The sequence below is a fragment of the Urocitellus parryii genome, chromosome 4, assembly GCF_045843805.1.
Source record: "Urocitellus parryii isolate mUroPar1 chromosome 4, mUroPar1.hap1, whole genome shotgun sequence".
In the NCBI taxonomy this organism is placed as follows: domain Eukaryota; kingdom Metazoa; phylum Chordata; class Mammalia; order Rodentia; family Sciuridae; genus Urocitellus; species Urocitellus parryii.
In genome coordinates, this window is record NC_135534.1 from 54165509 (window position 1) to 54179107 (window position 13599).

Below are 13599 nucleotides of genomic sequence, written 5' to 3' on the forward strand. Positions count from 1 at the left end.
CCCTTAGGACCACGTGACACAGTCCCTCAGGTAGCCCTTCAAGCCTGAAGGCTGTGTTTTTCCTAATAATGACAACTCTCTATTATAATTAGAGAAGAAAGTAATCCCTTCTCTCTCTCTCTCTCTCTCTCTCTCTCTCTCTCTCTCTCTCTCTCACACACACACACACACACACACACACACACCCTTAGTACTGGAGATTGAACTACTGAGCTATATCCATAGGCCTTTTTATTTTTATTTTGACTCAGGGTTTTGCTACGTTACTGAGAACCTTACTAAGTGGCTGAGTTGGGCTTTGAACTTGTGATCCTCCTGCCTAAGCCTCCCAAGTCACTGGAATTACAGATGTGTGCCACTGTGCTCAGCTCCCTTCAATATTGCTCAGATTTACCTGGCAATAGTAAACACTAACCTCTTTGAGGGCAAAGACTAGATAGATCCCTCTCAGTCCTGAACTCCCAGAGCTTTGGGTGACATGTGTTGGACAGTAGGGATTTGGTGAATAAAGACAAGGGTGGGGGAAGGGTGTGCCTGTGCACATTAGTTAGCTCTTTTTCTTCCCTACTTAGAAATAAAATGTGGTTGTAACCAGAAAGAAAAGTGAAGAAATCTGTTTTATCTTCATCAATGGCCTCAGTCAAATGTTCTCTATTGAGCAATGAGCTCTGTTCTCCCTACTTGGACAGACGTAGAAGTTCTATTCCATGGGTTCCCCCTGACACTTGGACTTCTAAGCATATATTTAAAGCTAAATTTGTTCTTTTGTTCATTAACAGCTGACCTTAGCATCTTTAGGCTAATGGGAAAATGGCACCACTCCGAGGCGTGGCCCCTTTGTGAGAGTTCACAATGACTCCCAAAGGGGGCCCTAAGTCTTATTCCCAAGATGACGCCATCTCTGTGCCCCTTCCTCCATATGGTAGGGATGTGGCAGTTCTCAAGCCAGGCTAGCAGGGGCCGTGAGAGATGACTGTGGTCGAGCCCTTATAACTCATGGCATTTCCTTTTCCAGACAGAAGATGTGGCGGGGAGCTGGGAGATTTCACAGGATACATTGAATCCCCAAACTATCCAGGCAATTACCCAGCCAACACCGAGTGTACCTGGACCATCAACCCACCTCCCAAGCGCCGCATCTTAATTGTGGTCCCTGAGATCTTCCTACCCATAGAGGACGACTGTGGAGACTACCTGGTGATGCGGAAAACCTGTGCGTCTCACCCTCTGCTTCCCTCCCTTCCTAAGGCCAGCTGGGAAGCCTGAGGACCTGCTCCCCGGGCTTTAAATGTGAGGAGAAGGCTAGACTGTCACCCCCATATTAGAACAGAGATGGGGTGTAAGTTGATAGAGTTGCCAAGGAATGACACATAGACTAAGGGCTGGAGATGTAGCTCATTCATGGGGCACTTACCTAGCATGTGCTAGGCCCTGGGTTTAATCCCCAGTGCCAAATTAATACTATTAATAATAAATTTGACTAAAACCATACATCAAGGCCTTTTACTGAACCCCAGAGGCAGGGACCCTGTAGGTCATTCTTCCCCTCTGTACTCACTGGGATTTTTGGACCCTCTCCACTGGGACATGGAGGGGAAATGAGGCATGTGCAGTGCTGGCTCCAGATACTGCCCCATGCTGGATAGCAATTCCTGACTTGGGGAGGGACCAAGGCATGATGCCAGAAGGGGCCCCTCCCTCTATCCTGACTCATGACCCAAGGTCCATAAGGGATGCCACCATCAACACAGCTTAGCAGTGGGCTTAATTCCAAATCCACCTCTTATTGGTACTATGATCTGGGCACTGCCATCTCTGTAATGATTAAAGTGGGGAAATAATAACTGCTGTCTCACAGGGTTATTAGATGGACTAAATTTGTTAAGCACTTAGAAAAATAATGGCAAGCCAGGCACAGTACTACACACCAGTATTCCCTTCTACTCAGGAGGCTCATGTGGGGGGATTGCTTGAGCCCAGGAGTTCAAGACCAGCCTTGGCAACATAGTGAGACCTCATCTCAAAAAAAATAAAACCCAAAACAAAAACAAAAAAATAAATAGAATAATAATAGCACATTGAGCTACTATATAAATATTTCCTTATTCTTATTAATGGTTACAATGTCTGATGTCAGGTGAAGATTTAATCCCAACCTTATCACAGACAGGCTCTGTGGCTCTAGGTGCGTACTTACCTCTCTGTAAAAGAGTTAACAATTGTACCCACTTTTTGTGGTTTGCAGAGGACTAAATGAGAGAAAGTCCCTAAAATGGGTATTAGCACACTTCTGGGTCTTGAGAAGCATGCATCAAATGGGGGTGAGTGATATTAGATAATGGCAGCTGGGCTCTGAAATTCAAGGGCCCTCTCCCCACCTCTGCAGTGTGCCCAGCCACAGGCAGCTCAAGCCTAGCCTTCCCTGGAGGCTATTCTATTCCCAGTACTTTACTGTTAGGATGAGTCAGCTAGACCTAAAGGGCTCTTCAACCTTGTTTTATGGTTTGAGTGTTTGAAAAGATGAGGATTCATTGTCTGCCCACTCAGTGACGTCTTAAATGACACCCTCTACAATTTCACTCTGCAGCATCGTCCAATTCAGTGACAACCTATGAAACCTGCCAGACCTACGAACGCCCCATCGCCTTCACCTCCAGGTCAAAGAAGCTGTGGATTCAATTTAAGTCCAATGAGGGGAACAGTGCCAGAGGGTTTCAGGTCCCATATGTGACGTATGATGGTAAGCACCGTGAAGCTCGGACAGTAGCACGTGGCAGAGGCGTCTCTAGTTTGAACAGAACCAATTTCTGAGCCAGCTGGTGGATTGCTGACAAGCACACATGCTCAGAAAGGCAGCCATGGTGAGGGGAAAGAACATCGCTGACTCACAAGTGCCATATTTTAAGCGGGCATTTGGGGACACTGACTACAGGGATGAAAAGATGGTTTAGAAGATCAGCTTAGTGGATCATGGGCATTGAAGTCAGACAGCCCGGCTATTATCTCATCTGTGATTTTGTGTACCATCTCCAAGCCTTCCTCCTTCTTTCCTCCTCCTCCTCCTCATCCTCTTCCTCCTCCTCCTCCTCCTTTTTTGTTGCTAGGCTTTGAATTGAGTTCACATGCATGTTCAACCCACACTGTACCACTGAGCTACACTCCTAGTCGAGTCTCATTTTCTTAATGTTTGATGAGGATAATCATTAGATTTAATGTGAGAGTTCCTAAAGGACTTGGTGCAGTGCCTGGCACACAGTAATTGCTCAATAAATACTTCTTATGATTATGGCTTTTATTATACAGAATCCTGAAGGAGGAAAAAAGGCCTGAGTTCTGGTTCTGGCTCTGCCACTGACTTTCTTTGTGACTAGGCAAGTCAGATGATGCCTCTAGTTTCATTTTCTTCATTTTCAATGAAGGAGTGGTCCTCCTGAGCCCTGGGGCCCAACTCTCTGAGTAGGTTGATGAACATTTATGGAGCATAAAATAAATTATAACTTGTCCTAGAGGGCTTCATAGACTAGAAGGGAAGAGTCATCTGTCCATTCATGAACATATTTATGCATCTACCCAACAGATATTTAATGAGCCTCTGCTAGGCTAGGAATTGGGCCAAGTACTGGAGACAATCTGGTTAGTGATATGAACACAAAACTGTATATATTGTCATAGATACTTTAACAGGGCATATACACAGCACTATGAGCACAGAAGGGGCAGCAGTTATTTTGCATGGATTTTTGGAAAGAACAGAATACAGTCTGAACAGATTTGGGTCATAATAAAATATAGGGGGCATAAATGGGGAGGAAGAATATTCAGGAAGAAGGAAAGGCCAGAGGATGGCACGTGTGGGGTCTGATTTGACCAGTGAGTGGGGAGCATGGGGCTTAACAGTGAAAGGAGATGAGGTGGGAAGGGCCTTGAGGGCCAAGTTTAGGAGAGTAGACTTAATCTTATAGGGAGCCATTGGAAGTTTTTAGGCAAAATGCAAAAACTAGATGTTTAGAAAAAATAGCATTCTCTGTCTCTCTTAAAAACACTTCACATAATTTATTTCCAACATGTGACAACAGCTACTAGGATCATTATTCCTGTCCTGCAGTTGCCTAAAATAATGTCAAACACCCAAGACAAGGGCTTTTAGTGTCTGACTCCTGGGGCAGACACAATGCGTCCCATATGCCTCTGCTGAATGAGACAGAGAGCCTAGTCATCCACCTGGAAGCAGCTAATGGGCAACCTGTCCTGTGGGAATTAGGAAGGAAGCAGAGCAGACACAGGGGCTCCAGAATACATGTCGCCAAGGCTCACACAGTTTAGTGTAGCTGTTCTCATCTCTGCCTTGGTGACACAGAAAATATCTTGATTTTTTTTTTTTTTTTATTAAGAAAAAGAGTTGTAGCTTGAGCCAGGGCAAGTTATCCATAGTCCTGGATAGGCCCATGACCAGGCATGTGTCATAGCAGTAAAACTGCCACTTTGTCCCTCCAGAAGCCCCTCAGGTCCTTATTCAGGTTTATATTTTAAAACTTGTATTTTTGTATCTGATTTCAAAGCCCAAAAGACTAGAAATCACAGTCAGAAGGTGTGGTTGGGGCTCTGACTGCCACAGAAGGGAGAGGATTGCAGTCCTGGCAAACAGGTACTGAGCATTCCTGAGCACTAATATGTCCTGAGGCACCTTTTAATAGTACAGTCCTCATAGTCACTCCCTACATGACACATTTGTTTCCTGGTTTTACAGATGAGGCCATTCAGGCTTAGACATTTAAGCAACTGGCTTAAGGTCACAGTATGACAAAGACACAGAGCTGGGATTTACCTTTGTCTTTGGGACTCCAGAGCCTGGGTTCCCACTTGCAGTGCTTCTCTGCTTTTCCTAAGGCCTGGAGCAAGGAAGGAGACACACTAGCTCTTAGAAGCAGAGGACATTTTTTTTTTTTTTTTTAAAACAGCAGTTTAGAAGCATTTGGTGCAGTGGCAAACTGCTGTCTAGAATATTACAACCAACTACATTCCTAGGGGTCAACTCCCATCAAGGACAGGAGCCACTCCTCTGAGGTAGAGACATTGCAGCAAGGGGATTCAAGATTTAAAATTAAAAAAATAATAATAAAATAAAACTTGTACACTTGCTCAATATTCAATATTCACTAACATAAAAGGAGAATGATACCACATTAGTAGAGTAGCAATGACGTTGTACATGCACCAAATTAGTAATTATATATAATATAGTGTTAATTTCCACTCACCATCTCTTGACTGAAAGGAACTTTTCAAGAGCTCCTCCCGCACAATTTCAATGATGTTCTCATAATTCGTGTGGCTTTGTAGCACATGATATGCATACAAAGAGGCATTTTTAATGTCTGGGATTTGGAAAAGATTGTGCTTAGCATATGCTTGATTTGAATTATGACTGTGGGAAAGAGACTAGACTGTAAAGGGGGAGGGCTTCATTTAGAGAAGGATTATCATGTGCACTGCATTTAATGTATGTCAGGACAAAAAATTATTAGTGAAAAAATGAACAGTGCTTTCTTCCTCTCTGGCCAGCCGAATTCTTTACCCTCAGCCCCAGTCAAATAAAGGAAAGATGAGTTTTGCTTATTTGATAAGAAGCTTGATTGTTTAATGCTAAACAAGGACAGAGGGAAGGGAGGTAGAGAGGGAAAGAAAAGCCCGGATGAGCTCCCCATGGAGTGCACACAAACAGAGAAGAGCAGAGCACCAAAGACTGAGCCCTGGAACCCTCCTGCAATAAAAGGCCAAGGAAAGGAGTGAGCAGCCAGTGAGGTAGGAGGAAAACCAAACAGCAAAGTATTCTGGAAGCCAAGAGAAGAATTTGATCAAGGTGGAGGGTGTGACCAGCAAGTCACATGCTACTGTTATGTCAAAGGTTGAAGGTCATTGCTGATCTCAACCAGCAGTTTTGGAGGAGTGATGGGGGACCAAAGATGACTGGACTGGGTTTAGGAGAAGAAGAGAATTGGGTACTGTGAGTGTTGACCATTCTTTTGAGGAGTTTTTCAGCAAAAAGAAGCAGAGAAGTGGGGTGAAAGCTGGAGGGAGAAATGAGGTCGAGGGAGGGATTTTTTTAAAGATCTGAGATATAACTGCCTGTTTGTATGCTGATAAGAAAGATCAATAGAGGATTTTTATCATGTAGGAAAGAAATCAGAGAATTACTGGCACAGATGCTCTTGATTTAGTGAGGGAAGATGGCACTGGAGTGCCAAGTGGAGGGATGGGCCTCAAGTGGACACAAAGAGGGCTCATCTGAGGGAAGAGAGGACAGGGAGACAGGGGCAGAGGTCTGTGGCCAGTGGAAGTGATGGAAATCTGTGCATGGGTGTTCTCTGATGATTATCTTTTCAGTGTCAGTGTGGAAAGTGTTCTGAGATAGCCACAGAAGGGACGCTTCTCAGAACCTTATCAAAAATGAAAGAGCACATTTGGAGATAACTAAACCATAAGAATACAAAACATGTCCTTTATTCCAACAGAAGACTACCAAGAACTCATTGAAGATATTGTTCGAGATGGCAGGCTCTACGCATCTGAGAACCACCAGGAAATACTTAAGGTGAGTACTTGTCTCTAGTGGACATGGTGTTTTTCACAGAAATCCCAAGTACAGTCTTGAAGTCTTTCCTGCTCCACCCTGCCACCTCTCAGACTCGGAGACTGCCCTTGACCAATGCTCAGTTTCATAACTTCCCCAGACATGATTTTTTTTATTTATTTTTTTGGTGTAGATGGACACAACACAATGCCTTTATTTTTATGTAGTTCTGAGGATCGAACCCAGGTCCCTCCCGTGCTAGGGCACTGAGCCACAATCCCAGCCCCAAGACAGACATGATTTTTTTAAAGAACAGGCTTCTATTTTCAGTGTTGTCAAGTGAAGTTGTATTTTTCAATTTGGAAATTTGTAAAGGGACAGTTTTGAGGAAGACTTGCTTATAAATCCAAGACAGTGGTATATAGTATTTTCATATTAATTCCAAATAGTGGGGAACCTTTTTCTCCATATTTGTCCTTCATAAAGTCTACCAAATTTTGTATACTTATAAATAATTAGCAACAAACACTTGCTATATCACCAACTGTGTAAGTATCCCCCAGCTCCCCATTTTACATTTCATCTAGTTGAGAAAAAAATCAGGGTTTTTTTGTATATTAAATGTTCTTTATAAAAATAATGCATACTTATTAGAGATAATTATAAAAAATGAAAACTGGAAAGATAAAAATCGGAAGAAACAATTTTCACAAAGTGTTTTTTAGTTAATCAAGCTACTGCTTAATACTGGGTCATTATAGTTTTGTTGGCAAAATGTCAGGATGTTTGAACAATTTGGCCCAGTAACAAAAATTCTGTTCTCTTTAGGATAAGAAACTGATCAAGGCTCTGTTTGATGTCCTGGCCCACCCCCAGAACTATTTCAAGTATACAGCCCAGGAGTCCCGAGAGATGTTTCCAAGATCTTTCATCCGATTGCTACGTTCCAAAGTTTCCAGGTTTTTGAGGCCTTACAAATGAGTGCCCACATGCCACAAATGTTCGGCTGTGGGCTTGGTGGGATGGAGCCGTCTGTCTGCCTTCCACACAGTCGGATATTGCCGTCTCCAGTATCAGTGACTCATTAGAGTTAAATTTTTATAGATAATACAGATATTTTGGTAAACTGAACTTGAATTTTCTTTCCCAACATTGTGGAATGGCTTTGAGTAGCACTGACTTCTCACTGCGAGGGGAAGTATGACCAGATGTCTCAGGTCCTGCAAGGGCTGGCTGAGCTAGACTTCAGTCAGTGCAGGTGAGACTCACCCCACTTGGGTCTCTCTCCTCCTCTGGAGTCTGTAGTAGTGAAAGGACACCACAGAAGGGCTGCTCTGTCTGAAACATCAGCTTTCTGCAGCCTGGAGCTCCCTAAGGCAGCCCTCCGAGCCCCTGGGCAGGTTCTGAGCAGGAAAAACAGGCAAGGAGGGAGGGAGGGCGCCATCCACCCACTCTGAGACCTGAAAGGACTCTGTTTTCCACAGCCTTCTCCAGCCTGTGTGAGATAAGTTTGATCTCAGGAGCTTGAGTTCTAAGCTGTGATCGTTTTTTTTTTTTTTTTTTTTTTTTTTTTAAATACTGAAAGCCAAAAGAATTAGAAATAAACCTAAGCCCTTCTGGAGAATTAATAGTGTATGCATGTTGCCAGCTCCCCTCTCCTACCCTGCAGCAAATGCACACAGCTGGTTTTAGCACCTTTCTTTGTGCCCTCAGACATGGCTGAGCACCGAATTAGGGCTTAGAGAGTTTGGGTGGATGCAGTCTTCTTGGTGGATGAGAATTCACCATCATCAAAAGGAGATTTCACCAACCCTGGTCAGTATAGCCAAGGGTCTTCTTTCCACCATGAGGCTTCCTCCCAGCAGGCACCTGAGGACCATGTGGGATATGGGGCCCAGCCTGTCACTTGTGCCTTCTGTCCTCACTCTCCAAGGGCAGATTGGATTCTGCTCTGGGCAGTACTGTTCAGGATGCGCCCATTCTCTGATGGTAGCAGCACTACTGGGAGCAGCTGCACACTGGCCTCTGCATTTTTAATAGTATCACGTTTTTAAACATTTAAATCCCAAGCCAGAGTCTCATTACAGTGGGTAGAAAAGAATCTTGTTGGATAAGCTGCCATTTCCGAACCGAAGAACTGAGTACACAGCCATAGTGTTTTGTTATTTCAGTGATAATTCTATACACAATTTTCTACACCAAAGTTCTAAAAACTGTGTAACAAGTTTTTCTTGAAGAAAACAAAGATGATTTCATTATTATTGAACATATTTTTTACCCCCATGTTGTTTTTTAAAAACCATTATAACATTGTTTTCTTTAGCCCTAATGAAGCTTCTTTATTTGGATGGGTCCTAAATCCCCACTCTCAGATTTCTCTTTAAAAATTTGAACATCTTCATTAAAAAAAAATTATTAAAACAAGCACTTGCAATTTGTTTAACTGGAGCTTGGCCTATATTTCTGAGTCTAACTATAAGATGAGAAGTTAATGTAAATAACCTGAGTTGTGATGAGACCGGTGAGGAGATAAGAAGGGCTGAGCTGTGCCATCCTGTCGAAGCATGTTAGAAACTTTGTGCTCATGCAAGTGTGATTCTCTGTTGTCAATTCCACAAGAAATCTGGGGGTGGGTATGCTCTGGGGGTTGGAAGGAGAATGCATAAACCTGGTTGCCGTGGAACATCCTCCAGGAACAGCCTCATGCACCAGAGCTGTGCTCCTGGGACAAGCATGAGCCCCTGGGCCCTCCTGAAGCTTTCTCTCTAGACCTATCAATCATCCTAAGAGACACTCCCTGTTGGAAGGCTGGTTGACTGTGGCTGCTGTTGCTCTCTACTAACTGAAGAAATATTTATCGAACATCCCCTCTGTGTCAGGTAGTGTTCTAGGCCCTAGGGAAGCACTGTGATAAGAACTAGAGTCCCTGCATTTGTGGAGCTTACATTTTAGAGGGAAGAGACAGACAACAAACAACACAAAAACAATCTGCTGAGTGGTTAATGCAATGTTGAAAATTGAAACAGGTTAATGTAATAGATGGCTGTGTTTGGGGTCTGAAAATGGCTTCTATGGGGAAATGGCACTTCAACTGAACACTACTTGGCAGGGAGGAATGAGCCTTGGGAAAATAGGGGAAGAGCATGCCTGATAGAGGGGCACCAAGTGCAGAGGCTGGGCACAGATGAGGCTGTGTGTCTGTCACAGTCTGGTGAGAAGGCCAAGATGAGGCTCAAGAACTGCACAGGGGCCAGATCACACTGGGCTGTGGCATCTGGAAGGAGTGGTTTGGGTGTAATTCTAAACAGATTGTGAAGTTTCAAAGAGGATTAAGCAAAGAAGTGAGTTGATCTGTATGCTTTTAAAGGTAGTAGCACTGACTCCCGTATGGACGGATTTTAGGAAGCAAGTATAGAGGCAGAGAGTAGATAAGAAGCTATCACCAGAGACTCACCCCACCAAAAGGTGAGGGTCTGATTTAGACTGATGGTAGTGGAAATAAAAAAACGTAGAATTCTGGGCTCTATGACTGTTTTGCTGATAGAATATGGCAGAAGCAGCACTTCTAGTTTCCAGGCCTAGGACTTAAAGACACTAGCAGTTTCTACTTCAATCCCTTGGGACATTTACATTTGGAACTCAGTCACTATGCTTCAAGGAAGCCTTAGCAGCCTGTGGAGAGAAACTTTGTCCTCATCCCTCCAGGCCAGGCAACAGCCAGCTAAGCTTGCCAGCAGCTTGAATGAGTCATCTTGGAAATGGACTCAGCCCCCAAGCAGAGCTGCCCCAGCTGATGCTTCTTGAGCAGTCTTTGTGGAACCACACACAGAAATTACAGATTTGTGAACAAAACTAATGACTATCATTGCTTTAAGTTACTAGGTCGGGGTTGATTTCTTATGCAGTATATAGGACATTTGGGAAATGGGAAGAGATTGAGAGTTCTGTTTTGACCATTCTAAGTTCAAGGTACCTATTAACTGTCCAAGTAGAGAGTTCAAATAGGCAAGAGGTTATAAGAGGCCCCAGGAGAGCTCAGGTCTGGAATAAAAAATTTAATGTCATAGAATAAAGGAAACATATGAGATTTTCCCTAAATTAAGATTAAAAATACAGTTGTGTTTCCCCCTAATCCCTTTCCCGTGTCAACTACAATCCTGAAATATTAAATAGAGAATTCCAGAAGTAATTCATAAGTTTGGAATAAATTTTATTACAATATATTGTTATAGTTGTTCTACTTTATTTTTAGGTATTATTGTTACTATGCTTAATTTACAAAGTATACTTTATCATAAGTATGCATGTATAGGAATGAACAGAGTATATATAGGGTTAGGTAATATCTACAGTCTCAGGTATCTGTGGAACATCTTGAAACGTGTCCCCCAAGGATAAGTGGGGATTACTGTCTGTAGATGAAAAAGAGGAGCTGTGAATTCTGGGAGGACTCCCCCAGGTGGGCACAGGGACCAGAACTTTGAGGAGCTGCTTATCAAGTAAACAGAAAGAAGCCAAAGCTGAGCTTCCACCTTCCCTCCAAGTCGGCAAGTTCTGTGGGTATACTCCAAGTGGGGGCAGAATCTATACAAGTCCTTCCTTCCAGCTGTGGATACTGTTCTTTAGCCATTTACTGAAGTGCTGCATCCATGGATTTGGCAACATTTCCCTTGAGTTTCCAATGCTAATGAAAGAGTGTTCGCCTTTTCACACTAACAGATGATTATCTTCACTTTGGAAAATTGCTTCCTCTGAATCATCCTCTGGGCTGTTAAGTGCGTCTGTAGGCACTCACTGGATTTAGGTTTGCAGGTGATTTAAAAATGTCATGTGGTAACTTGGGAAAGTTGGTGGCTGCACAGCACAAAGCAAAGACTCACTTGCCCTCAGCAGACCTTTGCAGGAAGATGTATCAAGGCTGTTCCCTGCTGCTGAATGCAGCTGCTGGTGGACCTGTACACTGGGAAACCCAGGGATCCCATGCTAGACCCAGCTGCAATCTCTGGACCCACAGGAAATGCCTTTTACTAAGACTGTCTGCATCTCTTCTTCCTTCTTCACAGCAGAATGGGTTCTGAAAGCATTACCCAAGTCTACACATTTTTAGCCAGCATTCTAGAGGCAAATGGTTCAGCTGAGGCCTGAGAAAAGTGGTTCCTTATTAAGTGGAGGGAGCAGCCTGGTCCACCAGCAGGGCAGGTCATCAGCTATCTTAAAGCCAGACCCTGGGAGAAGCTGGGGAGGGGGCCCATCCACAGGAAATTAGAGGCCTTGATGGGACTTTCTTTCTGTGACCACCTCCCACTCCAGAAGCTCATGAGTCCAGCAGAGGGTGACCTAATATTTGTGGTACACTCCTCCTTCTTCTCAGGGCAGTCTTTATCAGCCTGCAAGAGACCATCCTCAGGGGACTCTTGGCCCTGCAAGGCTTCTCCTATGCTCTTAGACAGTGATTCAGCCATAAAGACATACCTACATGACAGGGCTCTCTTTCCAGAGAACACAGTAAGATCAAAATAGATTTAGAATATGAAACCACTCTAATAGGCAGGTTGCTCTCATTGAATAAAAAGGTTATGAAGTAACCTTTTTGCTTCACTCCAAATGATGACATTAACTCAAAATTGCTGGTTTTCAGATTATCTCATAAGAGTAATGCAACTATTGTCCTTTGTTACTAATCATTGTTATATGTTTGCTCATTTATTCATTTATGTAACATATCTATTGAGGGCCTACTAAGTGCTAGGCATTGTAGGAGCTAGGGATATAGCATCGAGCAAAATAAAGTCCCTGCCCCTGGGGAATTTAGATTACAGCATGGGTCAAGGGGACTGACAATAAACAAGTGAACATATAAATGTTCATGCACTCATTCAAGTCAAATAGTGAATTCACAGTGAGGAGAAGGATACACAGTGAGGAGAAGGGGGAGTGACTGTTTTAGGTAGGATGAGCTTATCACTGGTGTCACAAATCTAAGCCCTTTCCAGGACATCAGCTCCTCAAACTAAGCCTGGCAGCACAGACCCTGGCAATCTCCTTTACTCACCCAGCAAGAACTTGGCATTTCATGTCTCACCAGGCCCAACAAAGCACCAAAGGGTGAACAAAAAAAATTCCTAGAAAAGGCACCACCTAGTGGTTGTAAGATGGAGTTGACCTGTATTTAGTTGCTCATCCCTTTGCCTGGGAGCTCAAATGTCCACAATTCAAGACAAAATGTTACCCAGCAGGGCCTTGAGGACCAGGGCTATCTTTCTGAGTGGTTATATATAGTTTGACACAGATTCTGGGGTGTATCTGTTTAGATCTTTCTGTTTCCTCTGCCTGGTCTAAAAACTAATGATCAAGGGGGAATTCATTGGTTTACATCATTTCAAATTATTCACACACACACACACACACACACATCCATGTCCATTCACTCATTTTTTATGGTCTAGGCACTAGAGTGTGTGTGTGTGTGTGTGTGTGTGTGTGTTTGTGTATATATATATATATATATATATATATATATATATATCTCCAAGATGGGGGGGGGAAGAAGTTGAAAGAATGATGGAAAAAATTACCCCTAAATTGTAATCATATATAATGTTTGAGCATGTGTAGCTCCAGGAGCTACTACTATGCCCCTCTGACCTGGATTGTTCTCTGCTTCTACATTCTTTCCTAGGACAGAAGGATAATTCTGAGGCATAGTTTGAAGTTTTCAGTCTTTTCCTATAAAGTGCAGGAGATACACAAGCCTACCTCAAACCTGACCTTTGATGCTGGCTTTTCTTCATTACATTAGTTTTGAGTTTGAAAAACATTAATAGTTGCTGGGCAGGAACTGGAACCGATGCCACGGGGTAGGACAGAGCCCAGTGGTGTTTGACACAACCATGCACTGCAGAAGAGCACGGCCGCAAAGAGAAAAGCTTGTGGTGACCCTGGCCAGGACTGCTGTGCTGTGCTCACTCTCCACAGCCTTGTAGTGACCACAAATTCACAGTCATCACAGGTGCCAGCGCAGCTGCATG

General features: G+C 43.5%; 1 protein-coding gene across 8 annotated transcripts in view; it reads left to right on the forward strand.

Moving 5' to 3' along the window:
* Scube2 (signal peptide, CUB domain and EGF like domain containing 2) overlaps nucleotides 1-9019 on the forward strand; it is a 75597-nt gene extending 66578 nt beyond the window's left edge. For 7 of the 8 annotated variants that reach the window (XM_026409596.2, XM_026409595.2, XM_026409598.2 and 4 more), the window contains 4 exons: nucleotides 1016-1213; nucleotides 2588-2740; nucleotides 6513-6592; nucleotides 7400-9019. In XM_026409596.2, coding sequence (XP_026265381.2) covers nucleotides 1016-1213; nucleotides 2588-2740; nucleotides 6513-6592; nucleotides 7400-7552 — 584 coding nt within the window. In that variant the 3' untranslated portion in view covers nucleotides 7553-9019. Of the gene's footprint in view, nucleotides 1-1015; nucleotides 1291-2587; nucleotides 2741-6512; nucleotides 6593-7399 lie in introns of those variants that run through there. The other variant, XM_026409602.2, reaches the window with a different exon arrangement.
* Nucleotides 9020-13599: the final 4580 nt, after the last annotated feature.